Below are 26,551 nucleotides of genomic sequence, written 5' to 3'. Positions count from 1 at the left end.
GAATGACCTTCCCCATCTTGATGTTCAATATTAATGTATGCAATAAATTATGCATAACCCTGCTAGAGGCTTTGGGTAAACATTGAAATGTTGCTGGTAGGCACTGAACAAAGATTTATATAATCTTGGCCTTCATTTCCCATTTCAAACTAGCAAGCGTCTTATTACCAAGCCAGTTCTTTTCAGTTTTTTGCTGTTGAATATTCAGCTATCACAGCTCCTTCTTAAGACTTTCATGTTTAAGGCATTTTCTGCACACTCTGAGATTGGAGATTTTAATTTTAAAACACAAAGGCAGCAGGAACTCACTTAGGCATCAGGTTTCACACCTCCATTTTCCATTAGACCTTTACAGAACACGCCGAAAGCCTGGAAATCTATGGTTTCTCTTCGGCTGTTTTCCTCTTTGTCCTCCCAATCCCCACCTCTCATCGGTGAACTCCACTTATTATCGGAAGTATCCAAACACTTACCTTCCCTAAGAAGGTTCTCTTGCATTGGTGTACAAATGCTCCCTTTAAAATGTAAAAGCAGATGAACATCACTACAGAGGCAGCACAGAAAATCCCAAATGGCAAGAACATAGAGTTCTTTCACAATTTTCAATGATTTCTCATGGTCAGCTTGAAGATCCTTTAAGGGAATGATTACTCTATGATATCCAAGAAGGAAAATACGGCAGTTTAAAGAAAACAGCTGTTCTTCTTTGGTGGGGGAGGGGCAGAGAGAGCATCTTAAGCAGGCTCTCCATCTCACAACTGAGATCATGACCTGAGCCAAAATCAAGAGTTGGACGCTTAACTGACTGATCCACCCAGGCGCCCCAAGAAAACAGCTATTCTTAATCTTCATTAACTGGAGTCTCATTAGGTTTTTCAATGTCCCTTCCTAATTCATCAGTGCTCCCCTGCCCAGTTACTCAATAACTAACAGGAAACGCTAAGTATGGACTAGCCATAGAACAGAAGATTACTGCAGCTGAATTATGTTGTGGAAGTACACTGCCATGAAAAAGATGTTCACTATATATTATAAACACCCCTAATCCCCATTATTTACAAAAACTTTTGGAATGATAGAAGTAGAAATTTAAGTGGGACCAGGAATGGGGGGAGCATATTGAGAACTGGTAGCCTATTGAGAACCATTGTCTGGTTTTCAGGCGAAGAGAGCCACTGATAAGAATAACTGGGGAGGGTATGTGTTGTGGTGAGCGCTGGGTGTTAAGACTGATGAATCACAAATAATACATTATATGTTAATTAAAAAATAATTAAAAAAGGAATAATTTGAAGTGTAATAATATACCTGTACCGATTTTCAAAACCTAATTATTCTAGCCTTCTTTACTCTTGCTAAAAACCTGCTTTGCAAGGGAATCCCTTCGATAAAATCCCATATAGAAAGAATGACATGCCATTTTAACTGAGCTGCCAGCCAAACCAAGTACTTTCACCTTAGCACCTATCCTTCAAGGCTGGGAAAATGGAAGACAGGTTACCTCCACTGTCCAAAAGTTTGCTTTGTACCACTTTGCTTTTATGAAAGACCCACATTACTATCCATTTTTGTTAACCAAAACAAATCTGAAGAGGATTTTCACTTTTTAACTGCTTCTTTGCTTTATGGCTTTTCAGCTTATAAAAGGTTTTATAGGAACATTTAATTTCAGATAGTGGGGGAAACATGTAATGTCAAGTACTCAGCAGGTTTGCCTAATTCTTAACTATTCACATTGCAGATCATCCAGTGGTGTAGCAATTCTCTGGTAAGGCAGGTCCACAGCTTTCCTAGAGCCTCTCTCCCCCAGTACTTCCCTACGCAAGAAAATGAACGCAAACGTCTGAAGAAAGGCAGCTCTAGACTTCCAACTTAGGGAAGTGCTTCTCGGTTTTGCTAACGTAAGTTTCAGACAGTTTTGGCTTCCTGTGGCAAGGAAAGCCTCCAAAGTAAATTATTTTTAAGGTCCTCTGAAAGATCTTGACCTTGTATTGGGTACAAGAAATTCATATTCACTGGTCATTCCGTCTATGTTGGAGTTGTATAAACACAGCAGCCCATCCCCTCATCTGAGGAGGATGTTCCAAGACCCCCAGTGGATGCCTGAAACCACGATTAGTACCAAACCCTAAAAGTACTGTTTCTCCCTATACATGCATCCTATGATAAAGTTGATTTATAAGAGTAAGAGATTTTTAAGAGATTAACAAGAATGATAAAACAAGGGGCGCCTGGGTGGCTCAGTCATTAAGCATCTGCCTTCGGCTCAGGTCATGATCCCAGGGTCCTGGGATCGAGCCCCGCATCGGGCTCCCTGCTCAGCAGGAAGCCTGCTTCTCCCTCTCCCACTCCCCCTGCCTGTGTTCCCTCTCTCGCTGTGTCTCTCTCTGTCAAATAAATAAATTCTTAAAAAAAAAAAGAATATAAAACAATTGTAACAATATGCTGTAAAACAAGTTATGTAAATGTGGGCTCTCTTTCTCTCTCAAAATATGACCCTGCTTCTTGTGATGAGAAAATGCCTACACGATGAGATGAAGTGAGGGGAAGGACGCAGGTGTTGTGAAGCTGTTAGGCTGAGGGTAACCTACCTCCAGGCTGGACAGCAGCCGACCGTGTGGGTAACTGAAATGGCAGAAAGAAAAACTGCGGATCAGAGGGGCCGGATGACAGTCCTGTACCACACCCAAACACTTCTCCTTCATACTGGTGGGGGTTAATCCTAAAGCTAGCAAAGCAATTCTAGGGCAGTGATCTTACCCATCATCAAATCTCTCCAGTCTTCTAGCGCAGCTGAAGAATTTCTGTCCAGCACCTACCATGAAAAGACTCACTGTGGCTGTGTAATATTTCTAAGAATGAACAGAATTTTCGTTTCTTTAAAACATCTTAGAAAGGTCTTTATTCTTGCTTTGTAACAAATGGCAGTGATTTACTCCAATCAGTAACAAATCATTTCATTAATGGAGTAATATTTTTATCAACCACAAACCTTTCAGAAGGTACTTTGTGACTGAAAGTTAAAAACTTGTACCTTCGCATCAGAAAGAAGTTCGTTTTCTAGATTTAATGATTAAAAACACAAAAACCTGTAACAAAGGGTAGAAACTGAGTCTATAAGGATTCAGGATTTTAGTTAACATTAATGTATAAAAAGTCATTATTTACAATTAGGTTAATAGTAATTGTGGTCGACTACACAAGCAACTAAACAATCTAAAACTAGCTAAATCTCTAATTTTACACTCATTTAAAGGAAAAGCTAAATTTGGATAGGAGCATAAGTGACACATTTAACACTAAGAACACACTAAAAAAAAAAAAAAAAAAAAAAATCACTCCAAGAATGAACACAGGGAGCTGGCTTAGGAGAGGGGAAACTTTGTAAAAGAAAATGTTCAATTCTAGCAAATGGCTATCTTCCAGTCTAAACTAATGATTGCATGAAAAACACCAAGGAGAATACATTCAAGTTAATGGAAACAAGTCTTTATTAAGTAACTTTTAATATCAGAAAAATAAAACTCTTATAATTCTCTTTACAGCAAATATATAATATCAGTGCTTTGGCCATCTTAAGTTAAAGGCCCTTTATCATAAAATATATGGTTTTAAACTTTACTCAAATTGAATTTATAATCCCTATGACTTCCCTACATATACATAACAAAAGAGTGTAGTAAAATTAGCAAATACTAAACTATATTGATAATTTATCATTCTTAGTTTGTGGTTTTTAGAAACAGTACACGCACCTAATATATGTCGATTCCTTGGCTTATTAGTTGCCGTGTACAATGCAACAAAATACAAAATACATGCTTGGTGAACATTCGTTCGTATCTACAAGACGGCAGCTAAAGATTAGGTTTCAATACTGACATTTAACTATCCTACAAGCAATTAGCATTACATCATAATATGCCATCAAGGCAATTTTTATACTGAAAAAAATCAAAATAAAAACCGTTATTTGTAAACTTTTATACGAAATGTAACTCTTCAAGTGGAAATAAAAAATAAAATTTGTCTATTTACTATTCAATACACATAGGATTTTCAATTTTTTGTTATATTGAGAAAAAAAGCTCTTTTGTGTTGGGAAAATAACGCTTCAAAAAATAATTAGTAGAAAAACCCACCAGTATATTGTTTTGTCCTTTCAATGCCAGCACAGATTTGGGAACATACTGAGGATGAAGTTATAGACATCCACAGGTGAAATGTAAAAGTGTATCTTAAAGAAATCTTTCCTTGTGATTGGAAATAGTTTTGAAATGAAGTAAACTGATTGAAGGTCATCACAGCTGCTTTTGTAAATTATGCTAAGGGCATTATTATCCCTCTCTCCCTCCCCCTCCCCTAAATTACTAAAAAATAAAAATATATTTATAATGTGCAAGACATATGGATTGAACATAAAATGTTTCACATTTTGATCTATAGTCTAAAAATTAATCAACAGCTTGATCAGACGAATGAATGGAATGTTCGCATCCTTAATTACTAGCCAATACAGGTGCATCCCAAAGCCCTTCCTGAAATGGGAAAACCCAGCTGGCCATTTCCACATTCACCAAGGGAGGCAATGGGTAGGAATTCACAATCGGCACAATTGCATTCCTGATCCACTGATCATACCAGCCGTGAGCATTCTGGGCGAGATGAAGGTCAATGTAGCAGTTTTTTGTCCCAAATTATAACCAGTGATCGAGTAAACTGCCATCAGCCCTATTATTACCAATAAGTCATCACAATGCATTAAAAAGTTACTTGCAATCCTGCAGAATTAGGCATAAGTTGTTGTAAAATAAAAAACGAACCTGTTTTGTCAAAACTGGCAGTGTAAAGAAGGCAGCACTGGAAGTGTCTGAATCATCTGTAATGCCAAGTACCCTCCATAAACTCTTAATGTGGCTAGGCTTTGGGACCCACGGTTTTGAAATCTAGACGTATAAACTTTTCTCATAGGCTCACACAACCTATGATTATCTTCACTCAGCCAAGCTGAACTTCAGTTTTAACAATTCTTACACAAGCTATGTCTCTGGGTCTACAGGATAGTATTAATAATTCAAACCAAACTAATAGACAAGAGACCACTTAGGTTTAGTGTTACCATAGCAGCCTTTTATAAGTTTACTAACAACTTTAGCCTAATCCCAATAAAGCCTGATAACAGTCATAAGAATTCATTAGGAAGTTTACTGGGGGTACCATTATACCCATGCCTTTACGAGTCCATATAGAGATATAGTATTTATGTATATATATATAGTTAAGAGTGAATTTGGATTGCCTGAGTAACAGCTGTCTGGCAAACTGGACATGATGGCGTTCTCTTTTCACAGATCTTGTTGGCACATTCCATGCAGAAGAGGTTGTGGCCACACGGAACTAGGGCAGCAATAACTTCATTCTCAAAGCAAATCACACAATCGTGCTTTCGTCTGGATTCTGGAGGTGAGCTAGAGGTGGAACCGCCATTGGAAGAGGAGTAGCTATTGGTACCATTAGAAAAAGCAGGGATGTATATCGGAAGGCCAACATGGTTGCCTGAGTTAGGGGGGTCGCTCCTAACCCTCCGAGCAAGTGGGTGTTCAACGCTCTCAGGAAATGTAGGAGACAGACGAGGAGTGGATGGCTGACTTCCTCTACGCTGAGTCTTCATGTTACCAGAGGGATCACTCCCAAAGCCAGACAGTGGGTTAACTGGTTCAAACGGAGTCCAGATAGTTTGAGCAGATGTTGGTAAAGAGTCAAAGGCAGGAGAATCAACTGCAAGATCTTCTGAGCCTACAGATGGTAGTGTGTCTCCAAACCAAAAGTTTCCTGTGCTAAATGGGCTTGTTGGACTAAAGTCAGCCAGCCTATTGCTTCCAAAGTAGGAATCTGTGGAACCACTTCCCAGAGAACTGGAACTATCATTTCGATAATTGGATATCATTCTTGCGCGGCTGGGAGGAACTGGATTGGAGGAGAGCCACGCAGAGCCAAGAGTGCCACCTTCAAAGCTTACGTCGGTACCGTTGTAATGGAAATCATTTTCTTCGTTGAGTTCAATATAGTTTCCTGTACGCATGGCAATATGCATTTCTATTTCTTCTCGCGCTCGGTCAACATTTTCGGGCATCCCTGTCACTTCAAAGACAGGCTCCTTATCTCTGCTTGGAGTTACTATGTATGTGTGGGTCTGCTGCTGAATTCTCTTTATAGTTGCTCCTTTGGGCCCAACGACCAATCCTACCACACGATAGGGGACCCTCACTTGAACGGTGGTTTGACCTGGCAGATTTGGACTACATGACAACCCTCCCAGGGCAGGACCATTTTTGTTTCGAGATGCACGGATCATGGAGAAGTGCTCTGCAGCTGAGAGAATTTCTCTTTTGGCCATGGCAACATCTTCTTTCCGTCCAGTGACAACAAAAATGGGCTCTTCACCACGAACAGGTGTCTTGATATATGTGTTTGTCTTGGCTCTCAGTGCTTTAATTTTACAACCTGTTAGAAAGAAAATATTTCACAAGAATCAACATCTATGTCAATATTGATAAAGACAAATCACAGAAAGCTCCTTTCAAGCTAAATGTCTGCTTGTGGGCAGTTTTTTTTCTTTATCATAAAAACCTGTCACTAGATCATGAGAAAGCTTTCCTAACTCCACAAATGCTCCCCCATCCTCAGGCATACTTGTCTGCTGGTCTTTCACTTAGGAATAGGCGGCACCTCCACTGGGAGATCTTAGAAGTCACGCCTATTGTTTCCGTCTTGTTATCAGTCACTGCAAATGATGCACGCACTACTCTGTACAGGCAAGCTATACCATATGCAGGTCTGACATTCAGAACAGGAATAATCAACTCCCTTGCAGGATGTTGGTGGCAAAGAAAAACCACTAATGCACATGTAAGACACTGAATATCTACTCTCTCATTCAATCTATACAATAACCCTAGGAACTAGGTTACTTCACTCCTTTTATTGCTAAGGAAAGTGAAGCTTATGAGAACAGTTAAACCTACTCTAACTTCAAAATCTATGGTCTTTTTGTCAGTCCGAGAACCTCAAATTTTGCACAACTCTAAGACAGAAGTTGTTTAATGGACTTCCACCTAATTGTCATATTTTAACATTACTCTTTCCTCTATAAAATTCATGATGAGCAAAATGCTCATGGCTCAAAGGTCATCTCACATCTGCTCGCATCAACTGAATTTGAGGCTTACTAAGATATCCCCATATCTGGTTATTCTAGTCGTACTCATGCATTAACTAAATTAACTTTGACATAAATCAGTGAAATATGAATGCAAAAAGACACTGTACTTGTATGAAAATGAAGCTGATTATTTTTGAAAATCTCAATAAAGGGGTGCCTGGGTGGCTCAGTCAGTTAAGCATCTGACTTTGGCTCAAGTCATGATCTCAGGGTCCTGGGATCAGCCCTGTGTCCAGGCTCCATGCTTGGTGGGGAGTCTGCTTGTCCCTCTGCCCCTCCCCCTGCTCATGCTCTCCCTCTCTCTAATAAATAAATACATTCTTTAAAAAAAAAAAAGAAAAGAAAATCTCAATAAAAGATGTGTACCTTAAAGAAAAAAAAAGGTTGTTGTTGAATTATGTATGGGTGAGACAACTGTAAAGGCCTGGGGTAAAAAACTAACACAGAATGACTCTGCATTCACTGTAAAATTCTTGCTAAATTCAAAAGAAACATATTGGAAATTGTATGGAACATGGGCATATCCTGGATGTGATTTTATTAAAAGACTACTCAGATTGGCAGACCCATTCTCAGTAGAAGCCTTTGGCCCAAATCCTAACTGCATTTAAGTTAAAATAAAATATCTGAGATGCATATTCATAACTATCCATAATTCTTCAATTAACTTTTTAGAGTAATCACCTATTACCAGTGCCAACTATGTGAGATTAGAGGGCGTCAAAGTGTAACTCAAAATGTCAAATAGACAACTAAGGCATAGAACTCTGGGGTTATACTTTTCAAAGATCTTAATGTGAAGCTTGCTAGAATAGATTTGTTCTCATGAATATATCACGTTATTCCTAGGTTCCTCAAAAGGAAGAGGCCAGGTGCTCTTAAAGACACATGTCACATCTTGGGTACTTTTTTTTTTTTAGCCCCCAATAAATTAATAATGTATAAAAACTAAGTCTTTATATACATCATTTCTAATCTGTATAACTGCAACCCCCACCCCGCATAGGTCTCCTTGCTTCCAGTCCCAACTTACTCCAACCCATTCTCTATATTCATTTTAGTCAAATGATGGTTTCTTTCTTTCTTTTTTTTTTTTTTTTTAAAGATTTTCTTTATTTATTTGACAGAGAGAGACACAGCGAGAGAGGGAACACAAGCAGGGGGAGTGGGAGAGGGAGAAGCAGGCTTCCAGCAGAGCAGGGAGCCCGATGCGGGGCTCGATCCCAGGACCCCAGCATCATGACCTGGCATCAGCAGAAGGTAGATGCTTAACGACTGAGCCACCCAGGCGCCCCCAAATGATGGTTTCTAAATAAAACACACATCACATGATCACTTCTTTGCATAAAGTGCTTTAATGGCTCCCTTTTACCATAAGGATAAAGTCCAAACAATGTAGCACACAAGGCCCTTCTTTACCGGTATCCTTTTCCCCTTCCTCACTTCTTTTTTTTTTATGATTTATTTGAGAGAGACAGCGTGCGAGCGCCTGGAGTGGGGGAGAGGCAGAGGGAGAAGCAGACTCCCTGCTGAGCAGGGAGTTCCATGCAGAGCTCTTCCCGGGATCATGCCCACTGAGCCACCCAGGTGCTCCTCCCCTTCCTCACTTCTTAAACTCTGCGGTGTGCTTCTACCATATTAAACTCCTATCCATGCTCCCTTGCTTCCATGACTAGAATGTTCCTTTGTCCTTGCCTCTTTCCTCCCACCTCTGCTTGCTTAATTCCTGCTGGCCTTTCAGATTTTAGTTTAGATGTCTCATCCTCTGCGAAGGTTCCTATCCTCAGGACTGCTTTGTGGGCCCTTCCTAAACATTCCCAAACCACTGGGTGGTTGACTAGAAGTATAGGCATTTGAGGTGTCCATATGACATGTGTTGAAACAAAGATCAGTTTTCTGTATAAAAACACTGGCCTTTCTTATACATATTGCTTTGCATCTAACCTTTCTTTGCTGAGCTTTTCAAGACTTTCATATTCTAGCCCCATACTGCTAATACAACTTTGTTGAAAGGAGCTGATTATGCTAACTTCAATTATAACATATTCAACATAACTTTATTCAACCTGTCATTGGACTTATGGATCTTAACCCAGATCTATTCACCCTTCCAACAAAATGTAAAACTCACAAAGAAATGTGTTTTTTTTTTTTTTTTCCCCTACTGCTGGATCCTAGGTACCTATCATGAAAACACTTTTTGAGTCAGGTTTACTCGAATCTGAGGTTATATTCATTTGAGAAGACTTGGTGGGGAGTGGCTAAAAGCAAAACTGCAAGGAAAGCACTTAGTGCAGTAACTGGATGAGGTAAGAAGGGCCAAGGGGAGGGGGGGGTGGCTTGTGGCTATCAAGAAATTACTACAATGAGTTGAATTTATGCTACTGTAAAACTCAAAAGTTTTAACTATAAAGAGTGCTGCTGTAAGTTTACATCTATAATGAACTATAAGATTAAGTTGATGGTGTAACTTTTGACTGTAAGTCAATGTTACTGCTTTTGCTCCAAAACAGAAGGTGAGTTAGAAGATGAGAGCAATAAAACTTTTGTATCTACTTATTTATACAGACTGGATCTCCAGGAGATTCCATCAATTCAGCACAGGTGTTGCTTGGGGCTGTGAATGGAGAGTACTTCCCATCGGCCAATCAACATGTGACTGATGGAGAGCGGCCTAAGAAATTCTGAAAGGCTAACGTGAACAAATAACTAACTGTTCACCCTATACATTCAGAGGAGTTATTGTTATTATTCAGATATTCTGGGCTACAACTTAACAAGAAGGCAGTCTGCTGGCATCACATTTCTAACAAAGAGGGTCCTGTTTATCCGGCAGAAAGCACTGGGCAATTTCTATTAAGGACAAAGGGAGAAATAACCAAAGGGTCCGGGGTTAGCCCCTCTCAACCTTTACTAATATTGACCACTAGAAAGTTGAATTGAGTAAACTTCTCCAAATAAATACTTTCGAGACTATAAGCAACAGTCAGTTGACCTTAGTAGAATACTTTTTAATACCTAGTAGGTATATTATTAACTAAGAAAATATGCATAAAGGTACACAAAACACTCTCTGGCCTATGGTTGGTACTAACAAAGAGGTGTTTAATAATTGGCTCAATAGGAAGACAGAAGACAAACAATTTGAGCAGGAACCACTTCTGAGATAGGAGCGTTAAGAGGCCTATCCTCCCCAAAGGACAGTGTCTGTAGGTTTTGCAGATCAGGGTAGAGGTAATGGGAAGATTGCAAAGCCAACCCCTTTTAAGCCACCTACCAACAAAAACAGAAGAATGTATTTGTTCTCTCTCCTGAATTTTGTAAGACAGTTTTAACACAGTAGCCTCAACTCAGATTAGGACTACAGGAAACCTCATCAATCATAATACTGTTTCTATAGAAACATATATATTCTGAGTTTCAAACAACTAACACATGTTGAGGACAATTTGAATAGGGAGAGTTCTAAATAGGCAACACAAACTAAAGAAAACAAACTTGTTTTATTATTTTACAGGTGAAGAAGATTAAAAAGGTTAAAAAGTTTTTTGGAATATCTTTGAGTTTCGATTTGAAAAGTCTAAGATAGTTAAAAAATCATGGAAGAATTTATAATCTCAGAGCAGCACAAAACTCAGATGCCGTAAGAATAAAGACAAATTAGATTGCACTTTAAAAAAAACTGCTGCATGGCAAAAGTCACCAAAAACAATGTGAAGAAATAATTATTTACAACTTACACCACAAATGGCTAATTTCTCTCTTACACACATAACCCTGGCCCTATGTATCAAAACACCAAAACCCAATTAAAAAATAGGTAAAAGAAACAGCTCATAGAAAAGTAAATATATAAATGGCTATGGACCATGAAAACTCCCATTTTCACGTGAACTGAATTATGTTTTTCCACCTATAAGACTATCAAATATCAAAACCAGAGCTAGTAAGAACAGGGAAAAGGACTTTCATATTTAACTGCTGAGAGTACGAACTGCTTGAGGGCACTTTGCATTATTTATCAAAATTACAACTGCACGGACAAGAAGGCAGTCTGCTGGCATCTGAGGGCACTTTGCATTATTGTCGGTCTACCCCTACAATCCCACTCATAGAGTTGATTCTGTAAAAATACTTGCACAGGTGCAAAATGACCTTTGTATTATATTACTTAATTGTTTGTATTAGCGTGCGGCCAACATAGCTATATAATGGAATACAATGCAGTCATAAAACTGCTTGATTTAGGGGGACAGGGTAGGAGGGAGACTTAATTTTCCTTTACACTCTAATTTTTTATAATTTTGAATAAAACAAATGCATTAGCCTTCTCCAAGAAATATAATTAAATCAGAAAAGTTTTTTAAAAATATAAAGAAATGACACATTTTACTAGACTTAGCATATTAATTAGACTTTGGCTAGAACTGACATTATTTTAAAATTATATGAACAGCAGGGCAAATGATACCATAACTCCAAACGTGAACAAGGCTTTTTAATTCTAAGAGGGGAGGACTAGCAATTTTTTTTTTTAAAGATTTTATTTATTTATTTGAGAGAGAGAGAATGAGAGACAGAGAGCATGAGAGGGAGGAGGGTCAGAGGGAGAAGCAGACTCCCTGCCGAGCAGGGAGCCCGATGCGGGACTCGATCCCGGGACTCCAGGATCATGACCTGAGCCGAAGGCAGTCGCTTAACCAACTGAGCCACCCAGGCGCCCGGACTAGCAATTTTTAAAAAAATATTTTATTTATTTGACAGAGAGAGAGAGGGAGAGAGCACAAGCAGGAGGAGTGGCAGGCAGAGGGAGAAGCAGGCTCCCAGCTGAGCAGGGAGCCTTACGTGGGACTCCATCCCAGGACCCTGGGATCACAGCCTGAGCCGAAGGCAGATGCTCAAAGGACTGAGCCATCCAGGTGCCCTAACAATTGTTTTCTTATAGCTATAGACCAAAACCAACCTATGGCAAGCTGTGTACCAGAATGTGTAAAGGTTAAGAACTAGGATAGCACCAACTTTCATAGTTGTAATTTTATTTTGATTTGGAAGTAAATTCCCCAAATAAAAAAGTCTCCAACTTACCCCTGGTATAAGAACCCATTTCCTCTTTCTACATCACTGTGGCTAGCGCTGTGTTTAGCTGCAGCCAGAATTATGGTCCCTGCACTCCCTGGTACAGCAAAGGTCCTGCCTTGTTTCTCCAGAGTAAAGAGAATCTCTCCCACCAGATGCCTCAGTGATTAAGAGGGAGAGATCCCCTGTTGCTGGGAGAGGAGTCAGTTAAAAGGAAGAAAAGGACCCAAAATGATGGGATCTTCAGTGTTTCTCAAACCATGGGTTACAATATCAATTTAGCAGGTTGCAATCAACATTTAAAAAGAAAAAAAAAATGCAAAATTCAACATGTTCCAAATATGTGTACAAAGGGCTGAAATGCCAAATGTTCTTTTGCTGGGGAGTGGGGTGGTGGTATCACAGAAAAGTTTAAAAGTAGTAGTCAGTAGTACCAAATATGTGAAGTGTTGCTGATTTTTGACAGAGTATTTCGTTTTCCAGAAATTCATTGTATTTTCTATTCATTCCATAAATTATATATATCTTACATATAAGGTGACTGGAGAAAGTTAAAACCCTTACAAACACATATTTTCACTTTGGGTCATCCTTGGCACGTACCTTTCTTCAAAAATTCCCCCCAAGAGTTTTGTTTTGAGGGAAAAGGATCCTACTAGGGAATCAGTGTATGTACACACACACATACACTTACTTTAAATAAGGAGGGGGAGTGAAAACTCCTTGAGTAGTTCTTTACCTTTGAGAAAATTAGAACTCCTTGGCTTGACATTAAAATCTTCCCCCCACCAACTCTCTCCCATCAAGTAGCCAGAACCTACCTTCTTCCAGACTTTATTATCTCCTAAACATGTCCTGTTCCTCTTCTATCTCTGCTCAGATATTTCCCTAAATAACATGGAAAACCCTCCTGGTACTTCCCCTCCACACCTTACAGCTTCTGAGTCATAAACATGGCCATCTGGAAGATGAAGTTGTATATGTGAAGGGCTCTATGAGCTCAATAATAGTACAGATAAAGGTACTGACTCTTATTATTATGGCTACTGCATATAAATCTTCCAAGGCACAGTTTAAAGGAAACAATGTAAGAAGCAGAAAACTGATTATCTGCAGGCCTTGGTTCTAATCTATCAACAATTACTCCTGGTTTCAGTATTAGGTCACTCAACCTCTAGGTCCTTTCCAATGCTTAAATCTTTTGACCAAGTCCCTCTTCTCCTAGGAAATACTGTCACTGCTTCTTTTTTGGTCTTAAAAGCACTTGGGACAATCAGATACTACCTTATCTCTCTCTCTCTCTCTCTCACACACACACACACACAAACACACACACACATTTATTCTTCTCCTCAAGGAAAGGTAGGTTGAGTAATGGTTGGGAACACAGACTGGATCATCACTAACCTGCTTTGTGAACTTTAGCAAGTCACTAAACCTTAAATCTCTCCTTCATGGGTGAGACTGATTAAAGATACTTCTCTCGCTTATTACTATGCCCATTATTCAAGTAGGTATCTCAGTAAAGGGTAATCTTTCAGACTACCCAACCACCCCCCGAAACACTTCTTCCAGTATTTCCTGAGTAAAATGATCCAATACCCTTAGCTTTGAAATAATAAAAATTTGTAGCACACTTTTCAGTTTTCCCAACTCTTTTAGATATATTCTCATTTAATCATCATAATAGTGTTTTAAGCAGGGCAGGAAAGAGCTTAACTGAATTGCTCAAGATCTCCCAGCTGGAAAGTCAGATCTCAAACCCATGTTGTCTTAATAACCCCAAACTCCTCTTACTACTCCATACTATTTTTCTCTAAAAGCACTAAAGAAACACAGTATTTCATGTTCCATGGTATATTAGAATGAGGGAGGTCCTTTTCCTCATGGGATAGTCTAGACACATTACTCAAAAGCTCCTTTAACTTTACAGGGACTTAATTTCAGTATTATGTCTTCAAATTGATGAATTTCAGCTAAATCCCAATAAGAGAGTGTTTCTTATGTACACAAACTTAACTTAACATTTAAACAAACTGTTTAGATTAGCAATGCAAACTATCCATAAATGCACAATATAGAATTAATAGGTTTCCTTTCTAGGGTTCAAGTGTCCTTGTAGCTCTTCTAGTCAGAATCCTCTGAAATTTTTTGTGAAGAATATAGTCTCATTGTAGACATCACTGACAACATTTCAAATAGCTTCATTTATGTGATTTTAGTTTTGTTGTTATCAGTATTCATACTGACATCTAATGCCTTAAGTCAAGTACATGAATACTGCCCTTAAAACAAAGTCAATCTCAGGTTGACTGGCTCCTTACATAAAGGGTTGGGGATAAAGGCAAGAGAGAAGAAAATCCCAATTACTGCAATATGGAAACTAAAACAGTAATAGTAAAATGGCAAGTCTAATCCAATAATTCAGTTCAATAAAATAAACAGCAAGTATTTACTTTGCGCTTCAGGTACTTTAACTGACATCAAGGATGCAAAGACGACTAAGATTCGGTGCTTGCCCTCTCTGACTTGTACCGACTCCAAGTACCAGAAGGATTTGATGTCTACACATGTTCATGTACAGATATCAATCTCTTATTTTCTTTTCTTATATTGTTGGTGGTGTTCAAACCTTCTATATCCTTGCTGATCTTTTGTCTGCTTGTTCTACCACTTACTGAGATAGGAGTGTTGAAGTCTTTAATTCTATTAGCTTGAGGCCCTGGGTAAGTTACTTATATCCCCACAGATCTGTTTCCTTATCTGTATGGTGGAACTGAGAATGGATCAAATGAGATAAACTGTCTTACACATTTGAAGGTTTATCATTGAAAAAAAAAATCAAATCAATTTTCTATAGGAAGTTGAAAAACACTTAAGGAATTTATTTCCTAAAGATAAAGCTTATATTTAGATTGTACAAAACATGTTAAAATATTATCAACTTCACAAAACTTGGAGGAGATATTTGAAGTCAATCTAACTGGGAATTTGAAATCCGGTGTAGTTTTGCATGATTTTAGGGATTCTTCTTGGACAAAAATCAGAATGTAAGAGTTATAAGAAATAATCTAGCTCAATCTCATTTCATACATGAAGGAAACTGAAGCCCAGAACTGCCAAAATTATAAATTGATGACTCCTAAATATACCATTCTCTCAATCTGCCTTATTTTTCTAGTTGATTCTTAAACTAAATTTAAAATGCCCCCTCTTTTTTCACTTAGAAAAGGGAAAACTAAAATAGTTAATAATACTAAAAAAAGGCTCATATTTGGTCTTTCACTAAAGCTGAAACACCTAGAAGAGGGTGGAAATTAGAGACGAAAGGTCAAACAATTTTCCTAATTGGGGATTTTAAAATTAGGTTCATGCCCTTTAGAAGACGTTAATAGAAACCTTAGAATTACTTCTGTTTGTATACCATGTAATAGAATCAGATTCATTTGTAAACTTTAAAAAATATACTGTGCATCATTTAGTTATTGGTATACCCTGGGAAAACTTAATAAAGTGACAATTTTTATTTTCAACTAGCATTTGCTCAGAGTACAAATCTAGCAGTAAAAAAAATGATAAACTTTATCCTACCCCACATATAATTTATTATCTCTACACTTTCAGTTGTGCCATGACTTTGTACTAATGACATCTTCTCAAACATGATCACCACAACAAATGGGGTATGGGAAGGGGCAAGGAAGAACAAGTAGATGGAACAGATTTTTTTCCCACAAGAATAGAGTCCGCAAGGTTAAGTGATTTGTCCAAGGTCACAGGCAACAAATGGTGAAACCAAGTCTCTAACAAGTTTTCTAACTCCAAGTTCCAATGTCCTTTCCTACAGGATACTAAAATGGTACTGATGGAAATGTAGAAGTCAAAGGGAAGAAGAACGGTACAGAAGAAGGAACAGTAATAAAAAGGTCAGCCCAAAATGCAAATACTTTTACAGTAGTAACCCTTTTGGGAAATTTTTTAGTTGTTGGAACTATTCCCTCCCCACTCTCTTCCAACCATGTTCAAAAGACCAACTACTTCATGCTAATCTTCAACTGCACCCGCAGTTTTTGCTGAAGAACTGTCTTTACCATTTCAAGTCTTAGTGTTATTATTCCATGATATGACTTTAATTGTAGACAAATCAGGCTTCCCTGTGTACAATGAATTGCAATTTTTGCTTACTGGACAAAGGAAACAAACCATGCCCACATGAATTGTTCTTAAATCCCAAACACTGGCATCAAAGAGGTTCTAATGTCATGCAGTGCAACTTAAAATTCTCAAAATCAGTCATGGAATAAAGACTTGATCTAACCCAATAGCATTAGGCTGTGCATACATTCAATTTAGTGTAGTTGGGCTTGGTAACACTAATACTGGAAAAATTATTTTAGAAGTTTAAATATCAGATTTAATCTTTAAAAATGTCCATATGATACCTAATGGTGGCATGGGGAAAAAAATTAAAAGTAAACCCACAAATTATGGTATATAAGCCACCTGGGAGGCATTAAGATGCAGTTTAATTAAAAAAAAATTATCACTTTAGAATCACCTGAACATCAGTGGGGTTTTAAAATAGATTTTCCATAATTTATTTGGAGTTTTCTAAAGGAATTTTCAAACTGCAAATACACTTACCTATTTAGCATCTTATGAACATTATTACCAATTTTTTTCACTTGGGAGTTCAACTTTAAATTACATATTCTACATGACATAAATTACATTTAAAAATTCTGTAATAATCCCTTAATAATAATCATAAAATAATACTGTGGCACTCATCACAGCCATTCACTAATAGTCTAGCGCTCTTCTGTGGGCACATGGTTGTAATGGACTTTCTCACCTACTTGAAGGTAGGCGTGGTCAGATGACTTGCTCTGATTAATGAAATATGAGCAGATGTAATTATTATTTCCGGGTTTAACACTTAAAGACCAGCATGTCCTATTCCACTGTCTCTTATCCCGCGGGCACATGGGAAGACCGGCCAACACTTGAAATGGTGGCCGCTGCGTTGGCCTATGTCCTTGAATGACTTAAATGAGCAGAGCCCCTGCGAATAATAAACCTTTATTGTTTTAATATTGAGATGTTGGGCTTTGTTACCACAACATAATTTAAACCTATCTGGACAGAAGTGCATTGCAGCCAACAGGCATTCAGACATCAGTTGGGCCTAGTTCTTTCACATTAGAAGAATATAATGTGTGAAACTGCTAAAGCCAAGAAAGGTAAATGAAAGCATGGTTCAATTTAATTTCAGATTTAACTTAACAAAAATATGTGCTTATCACTTAAAGTTTCATGTGTTTCAATTTATTTGTGCATCATTCAGTGTCTAGAGGTATTACAGATAAGATTACATCCAGCTGAGGAGGTATCTATAAAGCCTAGGGAATTTAAGTGACTTGTCCAAGATCACAAGGTGAGTTACTGGCACAGAGTAATCAAATTTAGAAATTTAAATTTCTGATTGCTGATTCTTTCCAATATACCACAGTTGAGCAGAGACTGTTAAGGGAATTTGGGGTAGTTTTTACATTAAAACATATATTCTGAAACATTTTTGTATTCAGTTTAAGGCAAAAGTATTAAATCCTTCAATACATACAAATACCAAATTCATTCAAAACCAAACTCACAAGATATTAAGCACTATCTTATAACTAAATGCTACCTTTCCTTGAAAACTTAAGATGTAAGATGAGCTACTTAGAATTCCAACCCATAGACTCTGTTGAAAAATTTCTAAAAAATCTCTAACAGAGTAACACCTTTCAAACACTTGACACTGGATCATTTTTAGATTTTTGGTAACCAGGGGATAGAAAATACACCCTTACATTACCACTTTATTTTCCATTTCCTCCTAGTGAATCAAAATAGTTCATTAGCTGAATAAGGCAGGAAGAACAAGCAGTAGATTCCCCATCCATTTGTAAAACAATAACCATTGAACCTTTCCCAGTGGTCCCAGAGCTAATACAAACTATTATCAACTAAATTTAAATTTTAAAGCCTAGAAGTAACAATATCTGCTTCTTAAAGCTAGCATGTATATAACACAAATTAAGTTTCTGAACTATAGGGCGCCTGGGTGGCTCAGTTGGTTACGCGACTGCCTTCAGCTCAGGTCATGATCCTGGAGTCCCTGGATCGAGTCCCGCATCGGGCTCCCTGCTCTGCAGGGAGTCTGCTTCTCCCTCCGACCCTCCCCCCTCTCATGTGCTCTCTCTCATTCTCTCTCTCTCAAATAAATAAATAAAATCTTAAAAAAAAAAAAGTTTCTGAACTATAAATGACAGAATTTTTAGTTAAGCAAGGAGAATGAGAATATTAGAATGATAACTGTGCCTTCTGGGTAGCAGAGACATCAAAATTTTATTAAGTAAATTAATTTGGAAAGTGAAGATATTAAATTATCCACTAGAAATACAGTATCCCAAAGCTCATGATTAGGGCAGAAATTAACCCAAATATCATTAACCTTCCCGAGCAGGATGCTTGAATACAGAGGCAGCAACTTAAAATCTTTTGATGTCAAACTGGTCTAAATCCAAGTTCCACTTTTTGAAGAAGTTATCTTTTGGACCTTCAGTTTCTACATCTGTAAAATGGGGATAGTGGCCTAGCAGGAATTGTATTACCTGGCAAAGAGAAGGCCACCAATCCCCTCTCCTCCATAAAAGAAAAAGACATTGTATTTTAGCATTGTTCTGAAACAGTTTGTCCTCATAAAATGTGTTTCTTCTTGAATAGGGAACTTATGAATGGCAAGACTAAAGTTTCTCTTTTTCTCCTGGACATACATACACAAATAAGCATACACCTTATTTCAGTTGTGTTAAAACTTGAAGACTGGTTCTACCCTAAGAAAACTGGGGAAAAATGTCACAAGGATGCATTTATCACAACTTGAAACACTGTAACATATTCATTATTTAAAAAGTGACCATGTACACAACCCCTGGGAATCAGTGGAGACAGAGTAGCTCAATAAAGAAGAAAACAATTTCCAAAGGGTCTAGCTCAATGATAGCCAAAGTAGGGTAACAAGAAACTTTGCTGGAGTGCAGGAAAAAAAAAAAAAAATTAGAACTCCAATTTCCATTTTTACCTCATTCTTTAAATTTTTTACATGTTTTATAGTGCATACATTTCATTCATACATAAATATTCAGACATTGGGAATACAAGTTTAATTTTTTTGACAAGGCGTACAATCAAAAAAAGCTGGAGATGACTTTTCCAGACTATGAGACTAGAGAACACACATATAAAGTCACTAATGAAAATAGTTGAAGACCCACATTAAGCTTAAACAGTAACATAAAACCTTGAGTTACAAGTTTTTAAAACAACTGAATTTATGACATTCAATATTTACTTCTAATGTAGTTAAGAATGGGTATAGAGTTCTACTTTAGTTTGCTTTTTAGTCTAACTGGGTATCAATGACTATACAAAGTAGAACAAAGTCCATTGCCTTAAACCTCCAGTTAACCACTGTGAATGTGTCCTGCAGGTAGTACATTTAACAAAAGTTAAGTCTGAAGTCTGTTACCAGGTTTATCCTCAATGTCCATATTCTAAAACTTCTACAAAAAGCCTCTTTTAGTTCCTAGCTTTATTTTACAGTATGGTTGGTTTCAATATGAGATGCAAAGCTTAAAAGAAGGGGCTAATTTAACATTTGCAAATGACCATATGCTGCTGGGGAGTACAAATATGAGGTCAACACTGCCAACTTTCATCACTATCAAAAGCAGTGGTTTGTGTTTTTTTTGAAAGATACCGGAACCAGAGGCCATTTACATGAGTTCTAGTCTATATGACTCAGAATTCCATTTGTCCTACCCTTTGCTTCAGAGCTGAAGTCAGAAATGTCTCCATCTGTGTCATAATTATTTCCAAAACCAATTAAGAGATGGCAAACAGAAAATTATGACTTCAGGTAATGAATAAAATGGCAAGAATGGATAATTCTTTAGAATTAAAATTTAGTTCATCCAAAGCAAACAAGTAAATTAAGTGATTTGCCATTTATTTGCTTAGAGAAAAGACAAATTATCACACTTTTAAAGGATGCAGGGGTGCCTGGGTGGCTCAGTCGGTTAAGCATCCGACTCAGGTCATGATCTTGGCTCACAGGTCACAGTCTTGTGGTCATGGGATCCAGCCCCCCCTCCCCCCCGACTCATGTGCTCTCTCTCTCTCTCTCAAGTAAATAAAATCTTTAAAAACAAAAAATAAAAGGATGCAAACATTGTAAGTTGCCTTGTCCCCCATAGGAGTGGGAAAACACTTCACAGGTTTTATTATGGTGCTGCTAAAGGGTGGAGGTAGCAAAGGGGTCAATGATCCACTAGAGGCAGGGAAAGGGGGGCAAGACTGCTCTTAAGAGAAGATAGAGGATGATGACATACTTTTAACACTACTGTCAACTCTGGGAAATATTAAGTTTAAGAGGAATAGTCAGCAATTTGTCTCTATGTCCTGAGACATAAATAGAACCACATTTCCTTATTAACCAATAAACAGCCCAATAAGCACAGAAAAACTAAAGACTTTATCTCATTTGCTATTAAATTATAAAATGTTAAATTATTTTAATAGGTGGTACAAAATAAAAACTCAGAATGAATTCAGTTTACTTTTAAGTAAATGGATTTGTATAGACAACAGTTTGTGCAATTAGGGACCATTTTTTGTGCTTTAAAGGGTACAATATAGATAAGGACAAAAGTTTGTTATTAAACCAAATATACAAAAGATTTCATTATCTTGTCCCTCAGTCAAACCGGCAAGTAAATGTTCTTTTCTTTTGTTACCATAAACTGGCACCATAAGCACACTGAAGCAATTTGTGCTGAGGAAGTGCCATCCTAGTATAGCATTAAGGGTTTTTCATAGTCTGGCTTGAATGCACACCTTCCCAGCCCCTTTTCTTTGCCACACCCCTTTAAAGACCCCAAGTATCAAAAAAAAAAAAAAAATCACAACTTTCTTTTAATTATACCCCCACACCTTTCCCCACGTTGTTCCTCAGTCATTCTTCATCTCCATTTGTTAAAGTCCTATCCATTCTCCAAGTCCCTCCGGGGTTGACGTTCTCACATGTATGACTGTCATACACTATGGAGAGTGCCATTAACTACACATTCGTTTAGTGACATTCCACTGTCGATTAGACTGCTAGTTTCTTAAGGGCAGCAAGTCGTCTGAATCAATCTCACATTTCCAACTGCCATAAACTCAACACCCGGCAAAACAGAAGCTTGAAACACAGCAACTCCTCGATGTTCTTAATTGAATGGCCAACTCATTCTGGATTTATAAATTGAGATATTACAGTTTTATCCTATGTAAGGTGAAACAGTGCTCTCCTGGATTAGTATCGGTAAGTATTGCAAAACAAAACCCCCCAAGCCCCCCAAAATAAAACAAAAAACAAGGCATCTGAATCTTATTTACTAACTATAGGAATAAACTCAATTGAATGGTACCAGCTTTGAACTGTGCCTTGAAAGTACTAGTCATAAGGCAGTCTGAAATAAGCTATCTCCTTTATCCAGATTTCAGACGGGTTTTTCTTATTAAAATCCGAGAGGTAAGAAATGAGCCAGCTCGGATATCTGAAGCCACCATTTCCACAGACCTCCTATTTATGTGTACTTTAGACCACTTGGGAAAGATGAGATCATTTAAGCAGCAGCGCCATTATTTCTCTTTATTTGACCCCAACAATGCTCTCAACCTCACAGTAAAGAGTCATGCATCAACCGGGCTAAGCTACGTTGTAACGAGGTAGTACAGGGGGGAGAAGCTACGCTAAAGAGCAGAGGACCGTCCCTAAAAATGTCGGATACTGAGGTCCTCTGGGCATCCCCTTCCCCCACCTTCACAAATCTACTCCTGGAATCTGAGACATAGGTCCTTTGTCTGAACAATGTGGGAGGAGTCTGTCTGCAGTGCTGGTGTGCTGGCAAGTGAAGAGAATTTACTGAAAACTGTATAAACGCATAAAGTTCCTTAACTCAATTACCTTACTGTCCATTTTTTTCTTCATCGTGTACGCTACAGTGTTCCAAAAGATAGCCAATGTGCTTTTTCGAGAGTTAAAGTGTATCAAAAGAGAATACAGATAGATCAACAGAGAGTTAGGCTGCTCTTCAAAAGCGAAGTTTCTGAACAGCGGAGGGGTGGAGGGGGGTGATGGTGTTACCCACCACTTGAACATTCCCTTCCCTCTCGAATGAGCTCTTTATACAAAGCCTCCATTTCTGTCAATTTCTTCATCTGAACAAGCTGCTGTAAGGTAAGCTGAGCGCCTTTTATAAGACAGTCGGCTGCGCAAACTTGCAATCTCGCAGCTTTCCGTGCACAACACCGAATCCACAACCGACCCGACCTTTTACCACCTCACTGAGGTTTTGGGGGCCACGCCAGCCTACTGTTCCACGAACACAGCCCGAGTGAAGGGAACACCACCGGACTGGGTGGCTCGAGAAACTTAACACCTTTTACCATGCAAAACCCAGCGGAATACCGTGGGTTTCCGCAAGGTGACCCATCTTCTCATCTCATCTACCACGGTGCCTCGCAGACCCCTTCGCGATGGACTTGGGCGACTCGCCGGGCTCAGTGTGGCTGCCCAGAGCTCGTTTCTTCCGTCTGCCCACCCACGCCCGGGGGCCAAGCCCAGCTGGACTCCCCTCCTCCCTGCCGCACTCACCCTGGCGACCGACAATCTCGGCGACGTGCTCGGAGCTGGGCACCGGGACGCACTCAGTGGTGTTGACACTCTTCCTCCGGAGCAGGGCCGCCTGCTCCCCGTTTAGGGCGGCAGCCGCCGCCGCCCCGCAGCCGCCGGGGCCGTAGGCGTGGGACAGCATCGCCGCCATCATGCCCTGGGCATCGTCCCCTCCGTAGAGCACCCCCGCCGCCGCGGCCGCCGCGGCCGCCTCCCGGGCATCGAAGCTGGCGGCGGGCAGCAGCACCGACCCCAGGGACCCGCCCGGGATCGGCTGGGTCTGGGAGGCGGCGGCCGCGGGCGGCGACAGCAGCAGCAGCGACGGCCGGTCCTCCTCCTCTGCCTCCTCCAGCTCCTCCTCCTCCAGCAGGTCTCCGTCCAGCTCCGCTTCCTCCCCCTCCTCCTCCTCGTCCTCCTCCAGCTCCAGCTCGGCTGCCTCCGGGACCCCGGGCCGGCCGGGCGGAGCCCGCTCCTCCGGAGACAGCCCCGCCGCCCGCCGGGCCTGGCCCTGCGCCGCCGCCGCCGCGGCCCGAAGCGCCGGGGTACCGGGCTCCGCCGGGCTGGGGTCGTCGAGGCCTAGCGCGGCCAGGCGCTCCCTCAGCAGGCGCCCGTCCCCCTCCAGCTCCGGGCCGCCCGCGGGCGGCGGCAGCGGCGGCGGCGGCGGCGGCTGCGGCAGGGGGGCCGGGGCCGCCGCCAGGGCCAGGGCCGCGGAGCTGCCGCTCGGCATCGCGGCGGCGCGCTGTCAATGGCGGCGGCGGCGGCGGCGGCCGGGTCAGGCGCGGCGGGCGGCGAGCCCCATGGCGGACAGGGCTCGGGCCCTGCTCAGCGCGCAAACACCTTTCCTCTGGGGAGGCGGCGGGGCTGGCGACCCGGGCCGAGGAGCGCCAGGGCCGCCCGGAGACTGGAGAGGGCGGGGTGGAGGGGCAGAGGAAGGAGGCAGAGGCAGGTAACTAGGTGGGTGGGTGGGGACGGCTGCGGGGCGGGCTGCTGGAGGTGGCAGCGGCTCCCCTCTCAGGGTTTCTTTTGTTTCATGGCCTTAACCAGCCCCCGGCGCGCGCGGCGGCGGCGACGCCCCACGCCGCTCTCCGAATGAAGCCGGCGCGCTCTGATTGGCTGCTTTTAATCTCTGGGAGCCCTCCCTCTCCTCCCCGCAGCCTTCTAATTCCTTTCCCTAGCCCCACCCCCCACCCTCTTCTCGGGCCCCGCCCCGCTCCTCCCCAGAGCTCTCTGATTGGGTGACCGGGACAAGCCAGTCCCCGAAGCCTTCGCCTTCCGTCCTCTCCCCACCCCCCTCCCCTCCCTCCCCTCTCCCTACGGGCTCACGAGGAGAGGGACTGTGATTGTTCGCTTTACACGTCACTCTTTGTGACGTACCCAGGTGGGGCGGGGAAAAGTAGGAGGGACGAAGGCGCTGTAACAGGCTGAAACTGGGGCCGACTAGGGGTTTTCGCGCAGGCGCGTGCAGTCGAAGCACACACCTGGATTTCTCCCTTTGTCCTCGTCCGTCTCGCCCACCGGGGTCGGGTCTTTTAGGGCACTGTGTGAGCGGCCTTGGAGTGGAGCGTAGGCATGGGCACGGAGAGCGTTGTGTCCCCAGGTTGAGGACGAGATTTCCTCCTTTCGGGGTAGGGGCCTAGGGAGAGTCAGCGGAGGAGGGGCCAGTGAGGTGTCCTCCTATCCGGCCGCGGGGGTGGTTTCCTGAGCCGCGTGGCTCCGGGGCCTTCCCTGCACGATCCGAGAGCGCTCCTCCCTCCGGGCAGGGCCCTCCCACGCCCGGCTGGCTGGGCTTCCAGTGCCAGGAGGCCGCTGGGTTACAGCGGGAGCCTTGATGTGCTGAACTTTAGTTCTTTGGGGCTCTTCAAGGAAATTAAGTCATTGTTTCCTTCTCCAAGGCGCTCCTCCCACAGTACGGCCTAGGTGATCCCGCACAGTGCTCTCTTTTCTGGAGGCTTATTTTTAAACGGCTTGTTAAAATTACAAAGCCTACGGCTTTCCAACATCTTAGGCTATGACATAACCCCCACCCCTACCCCCGCTTTAGTACCAGTTAGTCTCCCCAGGTTAATCTTAACCCACGTTGTCCTACAGAGATATATAATGCGAGCAACATAGTGTCGTTTTAAGGTTTCTAGTGGCCCCATTAGAAAAAATAAGAAAAGACTTGATTCATTATATTTAAAACATCACTTCAACATGCAATCAATATAAAGTTATTAGTGATAGATTTTATAGTTTTTTCAGTCTTTGGAAATGGTGTGTATTTTACACTTTTAAACTCAGCATATCTCGATTCAGTTCGCTTCACACCAGCCATATTTCAAGTACTCTAGTACATATTTCAGGTACTCAAGTACATATTTCAAGCAGCTCTAGACCTTTTGATTTTTGAGTTATAACTTGGGACCTTTTTAAATTTTTTTTTTTTAAGATTTTATTTATTTATTTGAGACAGAGAGAATGAGATAGAGAGAGCATGAGAGGGAGGAGGGTCAGAGGGAGAAGCAGACTCCCCGCCGAGCGGGGAGCCCGATGCGGGACTCGATCCCGGGACTCCAGGATCATGACCTGAGCCGAAGGCAGTCGCTTAACCAACTGAGCCACCCAGGCGCCCTGTTTTGTTTTGTTTTTAAGAACCAAAGGAAGTGCTGTAAATTTGACCTAATGTGTAGGAGCTTTATGCTATATTCTTGATGTAATGATCAGATGATAAATCTTTTGAACACTTTTTTTTTTTTAAAGATGTTATTTATTTATTTGAGAGAGAGAGAATGAGAGACAGAGAGCATAAGAGGGAGGAGGGTCAGAGGGAGAAGCAGACTCCCTGCCGAGCAGGGAGCCCGATGCGGGACTCGATCCCAGGACTCCAGGATCATGACCTGAGCCGAAGGCAGTCGCTTAACCGACTGAGCCACCCAGGCGCCCCGGGACCTTTTTATATTGGATTTATTTATTAGATCTTGCTGCCTCAAATTCATGAGTGAATTTTAATTGAGCTCCTACTCCCCTAAATTGTCTAGAATGTTACAAAGCCAGTAGTTCAAGAGGAAGCTAAACTATGTCTTCTCTTTCTCTAGTTTGTGGCTTTGCAGTGAGGTGCAGAATCCTTATTTCAATTTACTTCACCTCTTCAATCAAAGGCCTGGAGAATTTTCGCTAACACTACAACTTCCCTGTTATTCCAAGGTTTCCCTAGACCTCATATAAACCTGTGTGTTGCTTCTCTAACAACTTATTTGTAGATTTCAACCCTGACAGCAAAGTCAAGAAGGGCTTTAAAAAAAAGCTAAATGCAGAGCAAGGAGAGGCAAACTCTGGGTATTTGGATTTAGTGGGAAATTTGGAGTGGGAACCTGGACATGTTTTTAAAAAGCCACACAGGTTGTTCTGAAGCTCAGCTAGGGTTGAGAACACTGATCTAGGGTGTGCTTTTGGGTTTACAGAAGGAATTTGCTATTAACTCTACTGAAAAATTAGGTACAATTTTCACT

At 40.9% G+C, this 26,551-nt stretch overlaps 1 protein-coding gene across 2 annotated transcripts; it reads right to left on the bottom strand.

The window, feature by feature from the left end:
• Positions 1-938: 938 nt before the first annotated feature.
• MEX3C (mex-3 RNA binding family member C) lies at positions 939-24,275 on the bottom strand. 2 transcript variants are annotated; one of them, XR_010407151.1, is made up of 3 exons: positions 23,046-24,275; positions 2,761-6,504; positions 939-2,625 (listed from the first exon to the last, which is right to left on the bottom strand). XR_010407151.1 is itself a non-coding variant. In XM_045886691.3 (2 exons), the coding sequence occupies exons 1-2, from the start codon at positions 23,788-23,790 to the stop codon at positions 5,279-5,281; spliced, it is 1,971 nt and encodes a 656-aa protein (XP_045742647.1). In that variant the 5' UTR covers positions 23,791-24,275; the 3' UTR covers positions 939-5,278. The 2 variants fall into 2 exon arrangements, 1 of the variants encoding a protein (XP_045742647.1); XM_045886691.3 differs by having other exon boundaries at positions 939-6,504.
• Between the last annotated feature and the right edge of the window lie 2,276 nt (positions 24,276-26,551).

This window comes from Mirounga angustirostris, unplaced genomic scaffold (genome assembly GCF_029215605.1).
Source record: "Mirounga angustirostris isolate CCGP_5_RB_7025 unplaced genomic scaffold, mMirAng1.0.hap1 SCAF_14, whole genome shotgun sequence".
Classification (NCBI taxonomy): domain Eukaryota; kingdom Metazoa; phylum Chordata; class Mammalia; order Carnivora; family Phocidae; genus Mirounga; species Mirounga angustirostris.
The sequence above is the reverse complement of the archived record's forward strand: the minus strand, read 5'-3'. Positions and strand labels throughout refer to the sequence as shown.

Excerpts from the sequence above, each read along its gene's own strand:
- MEX3C (XM_045886691.3), bottom strand. The coding sequence starts at position 23,790 with ATGCCGAGCGGCAGCTCCGCGGCCCTGGCCCTGGCGGCGGCCCCGGCC. Across the intron at positions 6,505-23,045 it reads CGAGATTGTCGGTCGCCAGG|GTTGTAAAATTAAAGCACTG; the intron begins GTGAGTGCGGCA and ends TCTTTCTAACAG.